Source organism: Loxodonta africana, chromosome 8 (assembly GCF_030014295.1).
Source record: "Loxodonta africana isolate mLoxAfr1 chromosome 8, mLoxAfr1.hap2, whole genome shotgun sequence".
Classification (NCBI taxonomy): Eukaryota; Metazoa; Chordata; class Mammalia; order Proboscidea; family Elephantidae; genus Loxodonta; species Loxodonta africana.
The window spans coordinates 90,099,517-90,122,432 of record NC_087349.1 but is presented as its reverse complement, the minus strand read 5'-3'; the positions used below and the strand labels follow the sequence as shown (position 1 = coordinate 90,122,432).

The 22,916-nt window shown below is 43.6% G+C and overlaps 1 protein-coding gene across 2 annotated transcripts in view; it reads right to left on the bottom strand.

Annotated features, from left to right (window-relative positions):
• The window catches only part of CHN2 (chimerin 2), a 363,690-nt gene extending 348,208 nt beyond the window's left edge, over positions 1-15,482 (bottom strand). Inside the window, exon 1 of one of the 2 annotated variants that reach the window (XM_003407040.4) lies at positions 15,062-15,482. In XM_003407040.4, the coding sequence (XP_003407088.2) occupies positions 15,062-15,110 (49 nt within the window). In that variant the 5' untranslated portion in view covers positions 15,111-15,482. The remainder of the gene's footprint in view (positions 1-15,061) is intronic. The other variant, XM_064290106.1, reaches the window with a different exon arrangement.
• Positions 15,483-22,916: the final 7,434 nt, after the last annotated feature.

The following is a 22,916-nucleotide window of genomic DNA, read 5'->3' as shown; positions in this document are numbered from 1 at the left end:
ATGATCTCATTTGATTTCGACAACAAGTATCGTTAGTCCCATTTTACAGATAAGGAAGTGGAAACCCAGAAAGACCCAAGTTTACACAACCAGATCGTGCTGGTCTTTGGACCAGATCCCTGACTCTACTTACCAGAAGCACCACCCTCAATGTCCATTGTTTGAATGAACTCGGATTTATTTATAAAACTCAAGGATGTATGCTTGAAATAATTTTCAAAAGTTAAATTTAAAAGCAATAGAAAAGAAATACCAATCCGCTCTACGGGTACAAAATGGATGGAACTCATTACCATAAGAAGGACCACAAGCTAAAACTATATGTGGATTAAAAAACATGTTTACAGGAATTCCTGTATGATAGATTTACACGCAGCTATTTATGAAAAGTAAGGCGTCTGCAGGGCATCGCTACCCTAAAAGGCAGGTGCACCTTTTCACAAAATACCCCTTCGTGCTCTGGGTACGGTAAAACACAAAACCAAACAGGTACCGTGGTGATTATCATGCTTTTGTGACAATTTACACCGTCCAATCCAAAATCATGTCTTATATTTGTAATTGCCTAGGATTAACTGTAGTTTGTTGCTAATCTTAACCTGATATTAATTACTTCAGGAGATCTTACAAAGCACTTGTCCATTGTTTCCACTAACTGAGAAAGAATTCTTATTTAGGAAAAAAGGCATGCAGGTTAGCTTCGTTTCTTAAAATAATCAAAGGGCTTTCACGAGGCCAAAAGTCAACCCTAGGGCATATTAGTTTCACAGAAAACAAAAAATTCTCTGCCCTGGTCACTAGAGTGCTTTCAACCCTGGACCTTGCTCCCGATAGAGAAAACAGAAGGCACATGTGATTCTAACTAACCAGGCCCCTGACTGGAAACTAACTCAAGAGACAGAACTCTGCTCTCTGCAGAGGGAAATCAGCAAAATAGCATTATTTACCTAATAAACATGGTTTAATGTTCTCACCGTCAGCAGGGGCAAACACTATAAAACAAAATGGCTAATTCTTCAACTTAAATCAATATTAGGCAGCCAAATTATGTGTATTAATACCTACGCATCATTAGCATAAGCCCGAGTGTATTCTTTCATTACTAAAAGTATTGCTAGGCTTGACTTCTCATTTCCCTTGATATTAATTCATATATAAATTTGTTTGGAAATAACTTCTGTTTGAAACCTAATCCACATCTTTCTGTATACACACACACACACACACACACACACACTCATGGCAGTAACCTCTTTCAAAGGCTATCAGACAAGAATTTTCTACACAGAGGGAAAAATATGCCCCTTGTTCTCTCAGCTTCTGTTTCTAACTTTACAACGTTGCAGGTTTTCTTTGGAAGGAAGGGAACACATAAATTTAAAAAAGTGAATACGTAAAGTCTAGAATTATGGTGAAGCAAGAATAAACAAATTTTTAAAAATCTGTCTAAACAAGTATCTGAGGAAATTCTCAAGCTGTCCCTCTTTACAATATTTCATTTCAAAATCACCACGCTGCCTCTTAGGTAGAAAAATGCCTGGGACTAAAACAGGAACCTGGGTGGCACAGGTCGTTAGCAATCGGCTGCTAACCTGAAGGTTGGTGGTTCGAACCCACCCAGTGGCTCTGGGGAGAAAGATCTGGCAATCTTCTTCCATAAAGATTACAGCCAAGAAGCTCTGTGGAGCAGTTCTGCTCTTTAACACATGGGGTCACCATGAGTTGGAAGAGACTTGATCACAATGGGTTTAATAGCAACTAAAACAAAACAGACAATTGAGAAGCGAGGCTGCACTGTGTCTTGGTGGACCAAGAATTTATGGCTTGAAGAGTAGACCGGGGACTTCTGCGGAAGCCACTAAGCAGTGAACCAGCAGGATCTGTATGGTGAAATCTCTGATAAAGGTTAAAGCTTTCTCACTGGACTGGTCCAGGCCAGTGCCATCCAGTACAAATGCGATGCTAGCCACACATGTAACTTTAAATATTCTGTTGTTGTGTGCCGTCAAGTTGGTTCTGACTCGTAGAGACTCTATATGACGGAGCAGAACTGCTCCCATAGGGTTTCCTAGGCAATAATCTTTAAGGGGAGCCCTGGTGGCCTAGTGGTTAAGAGCTCGGCTGCTAACCAAAAGGTTGGCAGTTCGAATCCACCACCCAATTGGAAACTCTATGGGGCAGTTCTACTCTGTCCTATAGGGTTGTTATGAGTCAGAATCAACTCATAAGCAATGGGGTTTTGTTTTTTTTAAATATGGTCATATGCGGTTACTATGTTTGTTACCAGTTCTATGCCTTGAAAAACCGAAGCAAAACAAAACCCATTGCTGTTATGTTAGTTCAGACTCATGGTGACCCCATGTGTTACAGAGTAGACTCAAGCTCTACAGGTTTTCTTGCCTGTAATCTTTATAGAAGCAGATGCTAAGCCTTTTTTCCACAGCAGTACTGGGTGAGTTCGAACAGCCTACCTTTAGGTTAACAATAGAGGGAAAACTGTTTGCACTACCCATGGACCTTAGGCCTTGAGAATCAGGCCCTTATAGGTCAGTGGTGCAGCCCCATACTCATGGATGCTGCAGGAGATTTGCTTCAAAACCAGACTCCCTCCTTCCTATTTCCTTTCTTTCCCAGCACTGGTCTCTCAGTTTATTTCTTAAGAAAAACGCTTTACATTGCTAGTGTATGGCATTAGGTGAAATAATATGGAAGTGCTGGGTTTCATTTCCTCATGAGATCTGTGGTCGGCCAACACTGAGAGCACAAAGGGCAATGATGGGGAGCCATGAAATCCAGAAACTGGGCCTTTGATGAGAAAAGAGCTGCGTAAGGTCATCACCCAAGTGATGCTGCTGATTCATGTTGCCCTGGACCTATGCTCTGAGTTATGTCAATACAGAGCAAGCCATGCCGTGGTGCCCTGGGTATTATGGTTTCTGAGTCCAACCGCTTCAACACCACTTCCTTCTTGGCAGTTGCTTGACAAGGTAAAAATACCTCCCACCTTTCCACTTTTGTTGCACTTGTAGATGGTTAGCAGAAGTTCAAGGAGGAGAGCTGTTTCCTTTTCTTAGAACTGTCATGTTCCTGCATCTCATTTGCATGCATTTTCCCCCAATCAAATGTGCTGAAAATTCCAAGATCTGCTTTCTTTTCTAAAAACCAATGCATTTGCTTTGCCCCATATGTGGGCCTTCTGCAGAAGCAAAACACTTTTAGGTGGATGGCTTGCTAGTTAGTAGAAAGTCTCCGTTAAATAGCACAGTTTGGAAAGGCCACCAGCAACCTCAGTCTGCACAATCACAATTTTCCCATTTTCTTTACGAAGTTTTGGAAGAGTTACAATGATAAGATCCAAACCTTTTCTGGATGTTGCTATTTTTTTCCCTCTTTGTGGGTGCAGTCATAACCCACTCTGAGCTTATCTCAAAAGAAATTGAGTTCCCATTAGGGAAACTACAGTCTTTTTTTTTTTTTTAACCATTAATGTTTTATTAATATACTAATTTTTATATTATTTATTAATTTTACATTTGGAAGTAAATGCTTGATTCAGTAATAGCAAACTTCCTGCTAAACTCCTCTTGCCCAAATGGAAACACAAGTTACTGATCTATATTCCAGAGTACTTTTTTCCTTTTCTTACAGCTTGAATCAAACCTCAGGACTCGAAGAGTTTACAAACATTTTAATTACAATCCCAACATCACCCCTCCCAGCTGTCAGTCTACAGTTTCCCTCAGAGGTATGAAGAAATTACTTTTTTAAAAAGCCAATTTGCCCAAAAACCACAAAATAATAAATGTTGGAGAGGCTGTGGAGAGATTGGAACAATTCTACACTGCTGGTGGAAATGTAAAATGGTACACACTTTGGAAATCGATTTGGTGATTCCTTAAAAAGCTAGAAATAGAACTACCATATGATCCAGCAATCCCACTCCTTGGAATATATCCTAGAGAAATAAGAGCCTTTACACGAACAGATATATGCACACCCATGTTTATTGCAGCACGGTTTACAATAGCAAAAACATGGAAGCAACCAAGGTGCCCATCAATGGATGAACGGATAAATAAATTATGGTATATTCACACAATGGAATACTACGCATCGATAAAGAACAGTGAGGAATCTGTGAAACATTTCATAACATGGAGGAACCTGGAAGGCATTATGCTGAGTGAAATTAGTCAGTTGCAAAAGGACAAATATTGTATAAGACCACTATTATAAGAACTTGCGAAATAGTTTAAACTGAGAAGAAAACATTCTTTCGTGGTTACGAGAGAGGGGAGGGAAGGAGGGTGGGAGAGGGGTATTCACTAATTAGATAGTAGATAAGAACTACTTTAGGGGAAGGGAAAGATAACACACAATACAGGGGAGGTCAGCATGATTGGACTAAACCAAAAGCAAAGAATAAACTGAATGCTTCGAAGGCCAGCATAGCAGGGGCAGGGGTCTGGGGTCCATGGTTTCAGGGGACATCTAAGTCAATTGGCATAATAAAACCTATTAAGAAAACATTCTGCATCCCACTTTGAAGAGTGGTGTCCGGGGTCTTAAACGCTAGCAAGCAGCCATCTAAGATGCATCAATTGGTCTCAACCCACCTGGATCAAAGGAGAATGAAGAACACCAAGGACACAAGGTGATTACGAGCCCAAGAGACAGAAAGGGCCACGTGACCCAGCGACTACATCATCCTGAGACCAGAAGAACTAGATGGTGCCCGGCTACAACTGATGACTGCCCTGACAGGGAACACAACAGAGAACCCTTGAGGGAGCAGGAGAGCAGTGGGATGCAGACCCCAAATTCTCATAAGACCAGACTTAACAGTCTGAGACTAGAAGGACCCCAGGGGTCATGGCCCCCAGACCTTCTGTTGGCCCAGGACAGGAACCACTCCCGAAGCCAACTCTTCAGACTTGGATTGGACTGGACAATGGGTTGGAGAGGGATGCTGGTGAGGAGTGAGCTTCTTGGATCAGGGGGACACTTGAGACTATGTTGGCATCTCCTGTCTGGAGGGGAGATGAGATGGTGGAGGGGGTTAGAAGCTGGCGAAAAGGACACGAAAAGAGAGAGTGGAGGGAGAGAGTAGTCTGTCTCATTAGGGGAAGAGTAATCGGGAGTGTGTAGCAAGGTGTATATGGGTTTTTCTGTGAGAGACTGACTTGATTTGTAAACTTTCACTTAAAGCACAATAAAAATTATTAAAAAAAAAAAGTCAATTTACAAAATCAGTGAGATATAACCCACACAGCACAATGAGTAAACACAGACATGGGAGAGCATTCTAACAAATTTTCTAGCCTTAGCTTATTAATTTTACATTAGTTAGGTTCTTGTCTTGGAACTACAGATCCTTTATACCATTACTGTCAAATGGAACTTTCTGCAATGATGGAAAAGGCATATATGTATGCCATCTAATATGGCAGCCACTAGCCACATGTGCAACTGAGCACTTTGAAACGTGTCTCCTGCAACTGAGGAACTGAATTTTTTTTTTAATTTAAATTTAAATAGCCACATGTGGTTAGTGGTTACCATATTGGACAGTACAGCAATATATAGTTCGATCACATGCTAGGTCATGTAAGTCTTTGTGCCTATGTACGCACAAAAGCCTTCAGATCTAAGGCCCCTTTAAAATAAAAGCGCTTTATGACTTCTTTTTTGTAAGTAGTAAATAATTGAATAGAACAGCCTCCATAAAGCCAGACAGAAAAATGTCTGGAAGAAATTCTCCAAGCATGACGCTACTCTTCAGGATGAGCCAGGAGAGTTCATGTTAAGGAGCTTGGATCCTAGACCACAGTTCCAGCTCTGGTTCTATCACCAACTAGCTGAGTGGCATTGGACAGTTCCTGAAGCTCCTTATAATGTCAGAATCAGCTAGACAACCTCCAAGGTCCCTCCTCGCTCTAAATGCAAATGAAGTATAAAATCAGTCCAGCTCATGACAAATGTATTCTATGAAAAAAGAATTTTTTTTCAGGAAGGAATTTTGTGTGGCTACTCGAACCCTTCCCGTAACTTCAATTCCTTTACATAATTCTATTTTTACTTTGGGAACAGGGTAATAAGTATATATTCTGCTATTTGAGGATTTGAAATCTGAAGGTTTCATGAGGAGGTAACAAGACTTGGATATAAACCCACTGCTATCAGAGTGGGGCTGCCCCATAGGGTTTCCAAGGTTGTAATCTTTATGGAAGCAAACTGCCACATCTTTCTCCTTCAGAGCTGCTGGTGGGTTCGAACCACTGACCTTTTGTTTAGCAGCTGAGCATTTAACCACTGTGCTACCAGGGTTCCTTAAGACTCAATATGCTCACATAAAATGGGATGCTTTTAGAACTTTAGAGAAGAAAATCAACTAAATTCAAAGTAGTGCTGTTCCCTTTTTTTCCCCTACATTTTGAAAATTTTTGAACCTTCAGAAAATGTACAAGAATAGTCCAAAGAACACCTATACACCCTTCACCTGGCGGTACTTACTATTCTTAAATTCAGCCACCCACAAGTCCACTTCTCTAGGTATATGCTCTGTAGGAGGATTTGGCACCAATGCCAGCTCCTAACTCTAGTTAGCGGAAGCCTTGGTCAGGCAGAAGGTCAGTCTGGGTTACAACTGAGGGCAACAAGGAAAAGCACAACTTCATTAGCATATTTTCTCAGTGGAAAATGAGGATGTATTTCAGCCTTAAACTTTGACATCAGAAATTTCTTTAACAGAGATAGAAATCAGCCAACTCATTCATTACATTTCAAGAGGGAAAATAATACTCTTTGAAATTAGGAAGACTGGTCCAAATCCCAGCACCCAAATTCAAACTGTGTGCCTTCTCTGAATCTGTTTTCAAAATGGGATACAACAACGTCTACCAGCTGTGATAGTCAAGGCTCAGAGAGGCTAATTACACCTAAGGCCATGTAGCTAACCGGTTACAGACCTGGGTTAAGTGCTGGCTTAAGGAACATTTTGAGGGTTTAAGAGGCCTGGTTAAGGGTTCAAGCCCTAGTTAAGGGTATGAGGGCCCTAAGAACCTTAGTTAAGAGTTTAAGGGTGCTAGTTTTAGCTAAGGGTTTAAGAGAACTGGTTAAGGACTTAAGGACCCTGATTAAAGTTTTAAGGGCCCTAGTAAAGGTTGTGCCCCGGTTAAAGGCTTAAGGACCATGATTAGGGGCTTAAGGGTGCTGGCTAAGGGTTTAAGGGCCCTAGGTTTAAGGGTTCCTTACTCCTCAGCTTCTACATCTCTAGGTTCATCTAGGTGAAAATCTAAGAAGTTAAGGGTTTAAGAGCCCTGATTAAGAGAGTTTAAAGGCCCTAAAGGAGCCTTGGTGGCACAGTGGTTAAAGCCCTTGACTGCTAAACGAAAGGTTGGCAGTTTGAACCCACCAGCCATTCTGAGGGACAGAAAGATATGGCAGTCTTCTTCCATAAAGATTACAGCTTTGGAGACCCTATGGGGCAGTTTTACTCTGTCCTGTAGGGTCGTTATGAGTCAGAATTGACTTAGTGACAACAGGTTTGGGTTTGGTTTTAAGTGCCCTGGCTAAGGCTTTAAGGGTCCATGTCTTCTGACTCCAAGTCTAGGGTCCTTTCCTACCACCTCTAAGAAGACAAAATTTAGGGCATAGAATCTCTCACAACCTGTAGGAAGCAGACTATTTCTCCAGACCCAAGGTGATTAGGATATTTTTAATAATACTATTAATGAAACATATTTATTAGGGAATGTCTGTGGGAACTGCTTGCATTGGTTGATTTAAAACAGTATTTTATGGGTAGGAGAGAGAAGCTGATGAAGAGTGAGCTACTTATATCAGGTGGACACTTGAGACTGTGTTGGCATCTCCTGTCTGGAGGGGGGAAGGGAGGGTAGAGAGGGTTAGAAACTGGCAAAATTGTCATGAAAGGAGAGACTGGAAGGGCTGACTCATTAGGGGGAGAGTAAGTGGGAGTATGGAGTAAGGTGTATATAAGCTTATATGTGACAGACTGACTTGATTTGTAAATGTTCACTTAAAGCTCAATAAAAATTATTTAAAAAAATTAAAAATTAAAAAAAAAAAAAACAATATTTTATAGCCCTGGTGTTATCTTGTGAATGAGCCATGGTTAGGTGACTCTGACAGGCCAAACTGTTGAAGCAAGGCAAAGCTGAATTAGACTATACTGTAAAGACTAGGGAAACCATGGTGGCATAGTGGTTAAGAGCTACGGCTGCTAACCAAAAGGTCGGCAGTTTAATTCACCAGGTTCCTTGGAAATTCTATAAGGCAGTGCTACTCTGTCCTATAGGGTCACTATGAGTTGGAATCGACTCGACAGCAATAGGTTTGGTTTGGTAAAGACTAGATGCCAAGATTAGCGCCCACAAAGGTCTAAGATTCCTTATAAATGGGGAAGACAACAGGTTATTCGGTACCAGCAGCTGGGGACAGGCTCTCCTGGGTGCATGGCTGAGAAAGTTTTATTGCCACTCCACCATTCACACTTACTAGGTGGTTAGTGGATGGCAACGTAGGGGTAGCGCAGACTGCCTGAGGGGCCGGCACATCCCTAACTGGGTTTTCCTCCAGACACATAGGCTTTAAAGCAACCCTTGCATTTAGTAGTAACGTTGGTGTGCCCTGTCACACCAACAGACTGCCCCAGAGATACAGGTGCCCATCTGGACCCTCCTACCAGAATCCATGTGGAGAAAGAATACAGCTTCCTTTCCCATGGACAACTTGAAGGAGGAACAGGGAAGAGCTTAGAGGATTTGGAAACTATTAACTGCAAAGTAAACCAAATGCTGAATTGAACTGTATGAAAAACATCTCTAAATAGAAATCTGAGCAGCGTAATAACAGGTGGGAAAAGCAAGAAAATAAACACACAAAACAAAAAATGTATATATATGGAAACCCTGGTGGTATAGTGGTTAAGTGCTACAGCTGCTTGACCAAAATGTCAGCAGTTCAAATCCACCAGGCGCTCCTTGGAAATTCTATGAGGCAGTTCTATTCTACTCTGTCCTATAGGGACACTATGAGTTGGGATCAACTCAACGGCAACAGGCATATATAAAAACCCTGGTAGCATAGTGGTTAAGTGCTACGGCTGCTAACCAAAGGGCCAGCAGTTCGAATCCGCCAGGCGCTCCTTGGAAACTCTATGGGGCAGTTCTACTCTGTCCTATAGGGTCGCTATGAGTCAGAATTGACTCAACGGCACTAGGTTTGGTTTTTTTTGTTATATGTATACATACACACACAGATATATACATATATACACATATATAAAAAATAAATAAAGTCATACCTTTTGAAAACTAAGTTACATATTTCAGGAGTCATGAAATGCAAACACATTCATAGAAGATAAATGATTGGCGGGTGATAGGTGGATGCTATTAATCATGCCTATCTAGCACTAGGTCCATTTCTCTTTTTTTGTATCCAACTTTCTTGGCAGGAACCTTGTTCTTTTGGCAGCAAACTCTTCCAAAACATATCAGTGTGACACTGCTCATGTATAGGTTTCCAAACCAAATGTCCAGTTATTTTCACCATGGTGCAAAAACAGGAGGCCCTGCTGAGCAGCAGACGGCCCTCCGCAGGACTGACACTCCAGCCAGGCCCCAGGTGGCAGCTCAAGGAACAGACTGTCCAGTTAAACCCCACACAGACTGGCCTCTGAAAATACCTGGTGTTCGTGTCCCCAAAAAGTTCAACAAAGGACAATGTCATTCCATACTCTTTATGGGGCTCATGGACAGAACTGGCATTCTCAGCCAACATTTGAAAATCATGGAGTCCCTGGGGAAACTCTGCAAACATGCAGTTAGCTTAAGAAGGTTCTTCTTACCCCTCAGGTTCTACATCTCCAGGTTCATCTAGGTTACTAGAAACGGAAAAGGAAAATCTAATAAGTTAAAATGAGGTGGGGAAAGGTTATCAGAAAAACAGCAAAGAGCAATGCCCTTCATCTGAGCAAATGATGTCTCTGAGAGAGTTAATTCTAGCTTGAAGGATGGAAAGATCCAAGAAGAAACTTTTCAATGTGCTCGATGTGACATTTTCAATAAAGATACCCTGTTCTGTGGGATTAGATCCACTGAGTTTCTAACTACATGTATAAGTGTTGGCAGCAATATTACAGCTGTTTTTCTTCCTGCATCTAGGGATATGGAAGACTTGTATATGTCACTGGTTTTGACACCCCAGTCATGAAGAAGGGAAATTCTTGTTTATTAGTTCTAGATGCAACATCTGTGTAACGGCAGAGAACAGCACCGTTGACCTGGTCCATAGTACTGTTGTATAGAATCCAAAGTGATAAATAACTCAATCCATTCAGGAATGTTCTTTTCCCAAGTAAGGTTTTGATGACTCTGCACATAATACTGATTTTTACCTTGCACCGTTTGCCTTTTAATTAAAATAAGTCTATGTCGATTTTCATTTTTATACCAAACCACCAAACCTGTTTCCGTTGAGTCGATTCCGACTCATAGCGACCCTATAGGACAGAGTAGAATTGCCCCATAGAATTTCCAAGGAGCACCTGGTGGATTTGAACTGCTGACCTTTTGGTTAGCAGCCATAGCACTTAACCACTACACCACCAAGATTTCCTTTTATAATACAGCATATTTATATTTTCAAAATCTTAACTTCTTATTCCAAGGGTAACTTTAATATTTAATTTTTTGTTCAGTCACCAGAAAACAACTTAGAGCTTCTTTATTTATCACTTTAGTTTATTTTTTTCTTGACCCTGTAAAATGATCCATTTGGCAATCATGTTATCAATATGCAAAAAGTTTTCATTGTAATTATGGAAGCAAATGTAACCCGTGATTATTAAGAAAATGGTCTTACAAATCAACCATTGTTTATCCCAGAATATAATCAAGCACCACAGGCTGGATTAAAAGCTTACATATAGAGGTGTATGTGTGTGTGTGTGTGTGTGTGCGCGCGCCTGCCATTTAAAATAATAAAGGTAATCAAACCTTTCTGCCAACCTAGGTGATTGTGAAATTTAATTACCAGTAGTTATCATTAAAACAGAGGCGAAGCAATTTCTTCTACACTTAATTGAATATTCCAGAAGAAATTTTCTGAGGAGTTCTCAGAAAATGTATTTAAAAATTAATTTTAACTTGATTATTTCATTTGTTATGTCTCAGTTGGTAACATGGAATAAATGACACACTTGGGTGACATGGTTCAACAGTAGCAAATGAGAGAGCCTATTCTCAGGAAAACAGATAACCCAGAGGTGAACACTGAGTAAATTATTGGATCTTTACTCTTTGGGTAAATACAACCAAACCTAAAGCTCTCACAGCTATCCTTCTCAGAGACGTTTAACCTGTATCACTTGAATTCACCTCTCTGTGTGCTGGACACTGCAGAATCGACTGTTCTTTTTTTTTTAGCACTCAGTTGCTCAAATACTATGTCTTAAGGCTTCCAGAGCTGCTCTGTCAAACCCACTGCTGCCTGAATAGAAAGGAAACCTCCCACAGCAGCAGCAGCAATAAGAGATCCGAAAGCTCAGTGCATGATGCTGCTTATGGACCTATACCCACAACTGCCCAGGGCAGAAGCACTAAGGAAGAAGAGTCACAGCCTTAATAAGGAAAGTTCAGAATTAGGCCATGAACTTCCCCATCTCCAGGCCTTTTATGTCTAAGCTCTTCCCTCTTCCAGAAACGCCTTTCTCCTCCTCTGCTTTCTGGAAAAACCCTACTTACCCTTCAAGGCTCAACACATATGTTGCCTCCACTGAGCTCTCTAAATTTAATCACTCTCTTCCCTGCACTCTCCTCCACATAACTCTCATTATCAAACTAGACTAGTGATTGTTACTTGCTTGTCCATGTCCACTTCTAGATGGTGAGGGAAAGCCTTGATTCATCTTTCTATTCCATATACCTGGGGACTATACCTGAAACCTAGAAGACACTCAATAAATGTTTGTTTAATGCAACCCAAATTCAGGATCAAATTTAACATGTGATGTAAGAGGCAGATTTTACGTGTGTTGGGCTTGTTTCCTCATCTAAAATCTATGCCAATGGGTGTCTTCTTTTTCCTTCCCCAAAGGAGCAAAAATTACTCACACCAAGCCCTCATTAAGTGCTAGGCCCTATGCTAAATGCTTTATACACATTACCACATTTAATCCCAACACTCCTATGAAGTAGCTCCTATTATTACTGTTAGCCCCACTTTACAGATGAGGAAGTTGAGGCTTGAAGAGGTTAACTAATTTACCCCAAGTCACCTAGCTTGTCAGTGATAGAGCTAGAATTCAAAGGCAATATCAGAGCTTAGGGCTAGAAGGAATCCCAAAATTATCTTTTTCATTTAATCTCTTTGAAGCTGAGGCTTGTAGCTTACTGCCTGGTACACAGTAGAAAAAAAAAAAAAAAAACCTGTTGCCATCGAGTTGATTCTGACTTGTAGTCACCTTATAGGACAGAGTAGAACTGCCCTCATAGGGTTTCTAAAGGAGCACCTGGTGGATTCGAACTGCCAACCTTTTGATTAGCAGCCATAGCTCTTAACCACTACGCCACGAGGGTTCCCTGGTACATAGTAAAAACCCATTCCCTTCGAGTCGATTTTGACTCATAGCTACCCTATAAGACAGAGTAGAACTGCCCCACTGAGTTAGTTACCAAGGAGCACCTGGCAGATTCAAACTGCCAACCCTTTGGTTAGCAGCCATAGCATTTAACCCCTACCCCACCAGGGTTGCCTGGTGCATAGTAGGCCCTCAAAAATGGTGATTAATTGATGGAGAGCCCTAATTTCTCAGACTCAGGCCTTTTCCTGGGAGGACCCAGCTGCCAACTCAAACAGGCTCTATTCTTTCTTGCCCAACACCTCTCACAGGTGTGAATTGCTTCTATCATCTGAATTATTCATGATGCACACAATGATAAGTGTGCTTAAAAAGAGAACTACAGTTCTCATATTTTTCAAGACAAAGTGCCTGGTTCACTGGTGAATTAGGCAATAGAAACTCAGGGGCCAGATTGATTCACACCAAATAACACACCCATGCCCACTTTTTGAATTTCAGTTCTCCAGTAATTTCCAGATTTCTGTCAGGATAAGAAAGAGTGATAAATAAAACAGGAAAGAGAACCATCATAAATGTCTCTATCCTGTGTGCAAAGCAATTACCATCATCTAAAGCTTCTCCTTTGCTGATTCAAACCAACGCATTCTTCCTAAGGCTGAGTTAGGATTTTCAATCAGGTTTCCTAAGCTACATCAAGATTTGAAAATTCAGATGTCACAGCATCTGTAATTTATGTCATCAGTAAATCAGGCGACAATACTGCCTCCCTGCTCTGTCTCCATTCTTCTTTCCCTTCGACACCTCTCTTCCACCAGATCGTTTTCTGGTGGGCAGTTGTCTGAGAGGAAGAACCGTATGCTAACAGTAAGCCAACATCACCGTATTTTTATATTCAACACTAGTCAACCAAAATGAATTAAAAAGCAGCAACAGCGGTTTGGGGGGTACTAAAAATAAGCTGTAGCATTTGCTGAGTTCTCAGAATGAAAACCACAGGCGGTCAACTTGTTGCTACTCTTAATAAGATATGACTGTTCTGCCCCATTGGCTGCTGCTACCAGAAACTTGAAGGACATCGCAAACCGAACAACGCTGCTTTTGATTAGTTGGCAGTGATCAAGAAAGGAAGTGCTGTTTCCCTGGGACTAAACCTGCCAAGAAAGATAACAGATACCTTTCCGGTGATCGCCTTCTGCCATGACACAATTGCACCTTAGTCAAATTCACCTCGCATTTATGATTTAATTAGTTACATTTCTACAGATATGGTTCTTTTAATGCCTGGCTTGCCGTCCAATGCCTCCAACAAGGTGTTTTTGCCTTGAGTTAAATTTTTGAAGGGTAATAATAAAAATAAAAATTGATGATACAATATTAATATATTGAGCATTTCCATTAGGACTTCAAGACCTTCTTGACCCCTGAATCCTATACACTAGGCTAAACGTCTTATTAGCTATCCCCTTAGGGTTTGTCATTAAAGTTTTCAGTGACCAGAGAGGTAGAGGAACTCTACCTAATGCATCATTCTGATTAGAAACCTGTCATACTCAGAAACCAGTGGGTCTGCTTCTATTGATTCCTGCTCCTTCAGACTCATTAGCAATTTTTTTCCTCTTCAATTAGACCCCACTGACCAACCATCGAAAAACTGAAAGATGTCCCTTTGCTCAGCCGCCCTAAAAGGGGGAAGAATGTATGCCTTGAAAGTAAAATTACAGAGAGTGTTGTATGAAAATGTCCAGGGGGTCACATAGGGAAAGCTCTCTCTCTCTCCCACTCTCCCTCTATCTACACACGCGCGCGCACACGCACACACACACACGTAAACGTGCAAAGAGTCAGATACCGGGCTCTACTTCACTTCCCCTAACCCGCTTCAATCAGAACAAGAAAGACACAATCCCTTTATTCCTTCTACCTCAAACCCATGCCCCGAGCGTGTGTCTCCACCGAGCTAATTTCTGAAACAAACAAAGAAAATCAAGTCTGCGAGGAGCGAGGGTTTATTTCCCTCTGCTTTGGATTTGGGCATCCACGGTAGCCTACCGGAGTGGGCGCGGCACCGTAAGCAGGTCCCCGCGCCCCGCTGCACCCTAACCTTCCTCGGCCCCTCAGCCTAAGCCCTAGCTCCAGCTGCGCCAGAAAGTGCAAGCCTGCCCTGCTCCCTTTGCTTCTTGTTTGCTGCGCCCCAAGTGCCTAGAATACCCGTGTCCGCACACTTAGGGTGCCACAGCTCTCCCACCTCCGCGCTGTCAGATGTCAGACGCTGAGGTGCTGAGGGCACCTAGGTGCTGGCAAACCAAACAAGTGTCCCACCGGACGCCTCCCCCCGAATCCGAGAGACAGGGCAGGACGGCCACAGGTAGGCTCTATGCCTCCCAGGGTACAGGGCAGGGCAGGAGGAGAGAGACCCGGCGCGGCACCCGCGTCCAGCAGGCTGAAACTCACCGGAGGAGACCGAGGAGCCGGACAGGCTGGAGTTGCTGGACGCTGCCATCTCTGCGTGTCCCGCGCGTCGCTGCTCGCTCAACCCCAGTGCGGGCGCCGCCGCAGCTGCCCTCGCCCGGCCGCTCTCAGCCTCCGCGGCCCCCAGCCCATGGCAAAGTCCTGGGGACGCGGAGAAAGCACCAGCCTCCGGACTGCCTGCACTTCCTGCTCCGCCAGATGACGCGCTGCTGCCGCCGCTATTTATTTGCGGTTTCCGTCCCTCTCGGCGCTTTTGCACGCTGTTCTCGGGGTGTCGGGGGTAGGTGGTAGCAGAGGGAGGCCGAGAGGCGATCGAGGCCAGCTGGTAGTAGCTCCAGACGAATCCCAGCTGCCTTCCGCGCTCCCCTGCGCTCGGCTGGGACCAGGGTACACGGGCGGCCCCCAGCCGCCCTTCCAGATCCCCTCACCCTCTGCCGGCTCCAGCCTCCCCGGCAGCACTTCGAGCAGCCGGGGCAAAGACGGCGGGAGACAGACAGAGCGACCTCCCCCTTCTCCCTCCGCCCCAACTCCGCTCGCGCGCACACAAAGGAAGGAGAAGAGACGCCGGCGCTCGGGGACTGGCTCTGCTGCTGCGGGCTTGACAGCTCCTGTGACTGGGGGGCTGGAGGGGGAGACTGAGGACCGGGTTGTGGGGGGAGACTGGACTGGGAAGCGGGACCCCGAGGTGCTGGGGAGGCGCCGGGGGCGCGGCGCGAGCGCGGCTACCGTGCGCAGCGCTGCTCCACGGTTTTGAAGGCGACCCGGGGGCGGGAGTGGAAGGAGGTGGTGGGGCTGGACACGTCCCGCCCGGCTTAGAATCTGCGAGCCCTCGGAGGTGCGGGAATTCAGAGGGCGAAGGCGGGATCACTAGGGACACGGTGCTAGGCAGAAAGGTTTTGGGATGCCGGAGCGGCCGTGGAGTGCCCCTTCCACTCCCTCCAAATTGTCCTTTGTTGCTTTGGAGCTAATGGTCCCTGCCCTGCTAGAGGTGCCTTTCCTAAAACACCCTCAAAACGCCCAGCTGCACTTAAGTGCCGCAACCACGGACAGTGGCCGGCTGGTCCACTGAGTTTTTGAGGTTGGACTTCAGAAAAAATAGAGACGTTCCAAGTGTGTCATCAGGCCCCCACAAAGCTCATGTCAAAGAGAAAGAGGTTCACCGACTGCGCTTTGCAAAGGGTCCTCACAAAAGCCGGGAGACTTGGCAGACTTTCAGCTTAAGGAAGCGCTTAGGTGGGTGAGAGAAAGAGACCCCAGCACAGGGTGTGTACCTTCCCCTGTATTTAAACCTAAATTAATTTCACTGGGAGGAAATATCATGCAGATTTTTTAAGTCTATTTCACGCTCCCAGCAGGGTAATCGGTTCTTTGAAACCTGAAGCAACAGAATACTGTGAAATTTGAACAGAAATTGTTAGATCAAAGGAAGAAGGCAAACATTAAAGGAATGAAAGTGCTCTCATTATATAGCAAAATGGAAAGTGTTCACATTGGGATAGTTCAATTTTTAAAAACATGGTTAAAAGGACATAGTCAATTTAAAAATTATCAGGAGTGACACAGGAACAGCAACCAGTTCCTAGGGGGGTCCACATCAGCCAAGCACCTAACAGACAGTGAACAGTAAACGTTCAGTAATCACAATATGCACCCACGTCACATGCTCTAGTTGATTTAATCTTTTTTAAAAAATGATTATTATTCCCTCCAGGCTGCCATCCCCATGTGTGTTCCCCATAAGGCTCATATTTTTTTAAATGCAGCTTGCTGAACAGTTACAGGCTCCTGAGCATTCGCCAGGCAACGTTGGACCATGTCCTCAAGCCAAACCAAACCTGTTGCCATCAAGTAGATGTGGACTCATGGTGAACCCGTGTGCACGGACCTTAAAACATCTTTGCCTGGTATAAGGAGAGCCATGCCCTCCTTCCCAGTTTTTCTTCTTTTTGAGCAGTGCCGCCTTGATGTTGCCCTTGAAAGACTTGAGGCCCACCACGACCTTGACCTCTCTATCAGACATGCAACTTCCTGTTTTCCCCAAGTCCTTCTGATTTTAGTTGTTTGACTAGTCACCTATGTATTTCTCCAGATCTTTAGATGGTGAAGTGTTTGACTTGGCTTTGCCACCTGTTGTTGGAAGGTGCTGTCACGTTGATCCTGACTCATAGTCGACCCCATAGGATAGGACAGAGTAAAAAAAAAAAAATAGAGTAGAACCACACATAGGGTTTTCCAGGCTGTAATTTTTCGGGACCAGATTCCCAGATCTTTTTTCCCCATGGAGCCACTGAGTGGGTTCAAATCATCAACCTTTTGGTTAGCAAACGCTTAACCATTACACCACAGGGCTCCTTGCTGTGTCACCTGGTAAGGTGGTTATCAGCTGGGCTTTGACACCAGGTTCACACTTTGGTTCCACCACTTATTAGCTGTGTGACCTTGAGCTAATTACTTATGCTCACTGAGCCTCAGTTTCTCTACCTGCCGCAAAAATCTTGACAGCACATATTTCATAGGGTGTCGTGAAGATTACATGAGATGATACGTGTAAAGCCACAGTGTACCTGGCATAAAGTCTGGGTTCCATAAGTGACTGTAAATTGTTCACTTGAAAGATCCCATCTATGATTTGAACAACTTTCGTTTTCTCCGATGCAGTGGATCATAGCTAATCAGCAGTGACTTGTTCTACCAGTGGAAATGTTTAATCTTCTGTCCCAAGTTTATGTCCCAAACGGCGCAATAGGCAACAGGTTTCATTATTCACATCCGATGTCTCACAAAAGGATGTCAAATTCTATTTCTGCAGTTTAGATGATAATACTTACCTTCACAGAGCTCTCCAGTCATTAATTAGAGAAAGGAAACCACGGCCCTATGAAGTAGGCTGTTTTATTAGCTCACATTGACAGATGAAGAGACAGACGGGTATTTGCTGTGAAGGCACCGCACCAATACTACCCTGTGCTTGTACAAAAGGAGACAAAGGTGGAGACCTGTTTTTTTCCCACTGGGTCCTGAGATAAGGAGTAGGAGAGAAGGCTAACAACTGAGCTTTCAAACAGAGATGTGATGACTGAGGAGGCTTAGCCTATTGGTAGGAGGTGGACAGTAACTCTGAAGCCTGTCATTTGACAGAGCAAACAGAAAGCTCCAGATTCAGAGCTACAATCTCAAAGAAGATTGGTAAATCCATAATCAGTGGAGGAAACTCAGCAGGCATGATTGCCCACTATCATTTTTCTTAGATTCAGAGGCCTAAAGGCTCGCTTCCCCTTGCAAAAATGGTTACTATTAGTAAATTAGCAGGAGGTGGCTGGAACAGGATGCCGTGCCCCTCCTCAGCAAACCCAGGAACCAGTCCATGGACCTGCCAAAGTATTTCAATAAGGAAATTAGTTCATATATCTTACTCATTCATGTATGACATTAATTCCTATTTGCTGGTGGAAAAGGGAATATTGGTAACTACAAAGTATAGATCTGTTTGAAAAGTGGATTTTTGTTTTTAGATATCTCTGCCTCTTTCTTCAAATATTAAAAGACTTATGAGATGAGAGGAGTCTTGTTTGTAATTTAGTCTGCTTGGGATTAATAATCACTGTTGTTGTTAGCTGCCATCTGGTAGATTCCAACTCATGAAGCCCTTATGTACAACAAAACAGAATGTTGCCTTCATGAAGACCTTAACCCACTGCCTTCAAGTCAATTCTGACTCATAACGACCCTACAGGACAGAGTAGAACTGCCCCGTAGAGTTTCCAAGGAGCACATGGTAGATTCGAACTGCCGACCTTTTGGTTAGCAGCCGTAGCACTTAACCGCTATGCCAAGACCTTATGTTCAACAAAACAGAATGTTGCCTGGTTCTGCATCATTCTCAACCATTGCTAGCATGTTCCAGTCCATCATTGTGGCTATTGTGCCAGTCCAACTCACGGAGGGTCTCCCTCGCCCTTGCTGACCCCCTACATCACCAGACACGACGTCTTCCTCTAACAATTGATCACTCCTAATGACATGTCCAAAGCAAAGGAGTCAGACGATGTTCTGCTGTCATCCATAAGATTTTCATTGGTTAATTTTTGGAAGTAGATTGCCAGGCCTTTCTTCCTAGTCTGTCTTAGTCTCAAAGCTCCACTGAAACCTGTCCACCAGGGGTGACCCTGCTGGTATTTGAAATGCCAGTGGCATAGCTTCTAGCATCACAGCAACACACAAGTCACCACAGTACCACAAACTATGGGGAGGATTAATAATCGCCAGTTTACTTTTACTTAGCTTTTTACCTGGCCTTCAAAGCCTTCCAACCTTCCCTTTCTAAACTTATTTCCTGTTATTCCTTCACAAATGTGACCTTTTCTGTGTCCTGGACTGTGTGGGGCTGGCAGCATGTAGCCTCTTCCTGTAACGTGTGCATCCAAGCATTAAGGCTCAGCTAGAATGCCACCTTCTCTGGAGAATCTCCCCTGATTCCCAAGCCATGAGTCAGCTCTCCTTCTGTTAAATTCCTCTGGTTTTTCCTCTGTGCTTCTCAGTGGTGGGTCTTGTGCTCTGTCTTACTTTAATGATAATTTGGGTACCTATTTTATCTTCCTACTTGACTAAAAACTTCCTGGGGGTAGGATCCTTGTCTGCCCAACCCTTGTATCCTCTGCCATGCTTTACACACAATAGATGCTCTATAGGTATTTGTTAAACAAATGAAAAAAATATCTTTTAAATAAATTGAACAAAGGAACAAATGAATCCATACCTGCTTCTCGCACAGCCAATTAATTTTCCCATCATTAGCTATGGCTATTGAGGAACAAGATGAGCAGTTCATCTGGAGAACAAAAAGGAGTTGACAGACATGTATGGCACTTTTTCTTGTTTATTTGCTATGAACAAGAAAAAACTGAAATGGCGAAAATGTAAGAGTAAAATTTTGATGGAACAAATGTTTACAGTGACCCCCCCCCCCCGCCACCACCAGCTGTTACAACTTGTGTAGTTTGTTTACAGGGTAGCTCTTACTTTGTAGTGATTTGTTTATTTTGCTTTACCTTTCCTTTGAAGTTTAAAAGCAGACATGAAAACACTGCAGGGTGATTGTGGCCATTCTGGTTGGAGTTGCGTTCCCTCTCTTTCAGGCACTCTGGGGATGTTTCTTTATGAAGGTCGTTCCCTGTCTGTGCACTAAACATGGAATGAAATATTCCTTACTTTCAAGATGAATCCAGTGGCCGGCATTCATGGGAGAATAGCGGGGCTATTTGTCAACCAGCTCTAAATATTTATGGCGAATGTTCCACTGTGCCCTGAAAATTGGTCCTTTTGCCGTCAATTTCTCAACCTCAATATACTCTGTTGTAGTGAGAAGTATTTCCCTTTGTAGTTTAATCCCTATTTCTAATGTAAAGATACCTAGTTCTGTTAAAGAGAATACATTGGTTGTTTGAGGTAAGCCCAAACATAACTGGAAGCAGAAGCTGAGACACCCTCCATTTTCTCGGCAAAGGTGTGCAGGAGGCCCGTTGTGGGATATCAGAGCTGACAGCTCAGATGCCGCAGGTAGCATCTCTGCCTGGAACAAAGAGAGTTCACACCTGGGGTGCAGACAAAGGGAGGCAGCCTCGGCTACCGGAGTCCCAGCTCTCATCGCCTGCTGCTGGGGACCCCTAGTGGCAACACACGTGGCAGGCATAGGTGTTCCTGGATCTTCTCACTGAGCGGCAGCGGAGTCGAGGAGTAATACTATCAGCTTCCTATCTGGCCACTTAGCTTGGGAGAGTCTCACACTCACACACACACACACACACACGCACACACACACACACACAGAGTCATGCCACACAATTAGCTACAACCTCTTTGACTTGAAGGACGGGAGAAAGAAAGAGAAATGAGGGCTTTTCTTTCTGAAGGAAAAGAAAAAAAAAAAACATTTGATGGAGTTGATATATAAACAAATCATTGCATATGCTCTCTTCTGCATACTGCACCTCTAGCTCTGTCCCCTTGTTACCGGAATAAGGTTCTTGCCTCTCACTGGTCAAGAATGAGCAGGTAAAGCAAGTAGTTTTCCACAGGAGCAATGCTTTATTGAAGAGGTTTGCAAGCGGAGATGAGGAGGGCTTAGAGCAACACATACCCTCATCTCACAGAACAAAAGACAGGCCTGAGTTTTTAAAAGTTCTTGGGTGGGAAAGGATTCATGTTTATTCACAGACACAGGAGGGGATATGTTAACTAAGGCTCCCGCACCGCAGCTTTCAAAGATGGCTCCTGTCTTGGAGGCCTCTGGGATTTGTAGCAGGACTTATGGGGTGTAGTGCCTGCGCAGTCTCCTGGCTGGGGCTGTAGCCCCTCACTGCCCTTGTTGGTAGGTCACAAAGCGGTCACAGGTGAATGTTCTGTGCATGTCCCTGGGACTGGTCTTCTCCAACTGTTTCTGAAAGGCAACTTTAAAGAAGTTTGCGGGCTATGTTTAGATACTCTGCCCCATTGTTCTGGGGAATGGCTTTGTTTCTGTGCCCTGGTCAATTTCTTGTTATTTGTTTGCAGATTTGGGGGCTCCTCTGCTCCTTGTCTTACTAAGTCTCTGGGCTCCAAACTCAACCGTCTATTACCTCCCTCCCTGATAGTATAGTCTATTTCTCTTTTCCTTGCTTCTCCTCTAACCACAGCAGTCTCTTTATTATTTCTCAAACAGGTACCCTCCGATCTCAGGGCCTTTGCTCCCTGTCTTACCCCGACATTTAGATGACAAAAATCTTTCTTTGCCTTCAATACCCTAAGAGAAGCCTAGGATAAATTGAAGAGAAGAGAGCTCTGAGTCTGCTCTGGGCAAAAGTGTGGAGTGGTTTGTTTTTCATGTATTCTGGGGGTACCTATGACTTTATGCTCTTTTACTAACAAAACTTCCTTTCATAAAAGTATCAGATGGGTTTATACTTAGCTGACTGTTCGTTATGTTTCATTCTGTTTTACATAGGGTGGCTATGAGTCGGAACCGACTGGACAGCACCTAACAACAACAACTGTTCATTCATTTACTCGACAATGTGTATGGAACACTCATTATGTGCTAGGGAGTGTACTAACCGTAACCCGCTGCTGTCAAGTAGATTCAGACTCACAGCGACCCTATAGGACAGAGTAGAACTGCCCCATAAAGTTTTTAAGGAGCACCTGGTGGATTTGAACTGCAGACTGTTTGGTTAGCAGCTGTAGTTCTTAACCACTATGCCGCCAGGGTTTCCAGGGAGTGTACTAGGCCCTGGGAATACAGGAAATAACACTGCATCCTTGCCCCAGGAAGCCTACAGCATGATGCCCTCCACCCCTCACTAGGGCATTTACATTTCACCTGGGACAAGGCCTTAAACTATAGAAATAACCCCTAATTTGGGAATTAAAAGTATCATTCATGCTGATGGTAGTTTTCCTTTCTGCCAGTTTTTTTTTTTTTTTTTTAAACAAAACCTTCAAAAATCAAGCCTTATAGCCTATTTCTAGATTACTGGCTTTCTCATCCACAGTTTTCGCTTGTCAGCTCAGAGATCCAAGCAGATACTGCATTCTGAGTGCTCTCTGCCCTAACTTTCCAGAAAAACTTCTGAATCAATATTTTCATTTTTTTCCCTGTGGCAGCTACAGATTCCACAACTAAACAGAAACCATCTTATTTTCTTTTATGGAGGCAAGGCAAATGGGCATTGGAGGAAAGCTGATAGATACAATATCTGAGACAATCTTCCGATGCAGAAGACATATTTTAGCCTTTTGCAAATATTCCAGATAGTTTGTAAAACCAGATGTGAAGAAATGATTCTGGAGAAGTTTAAAATGC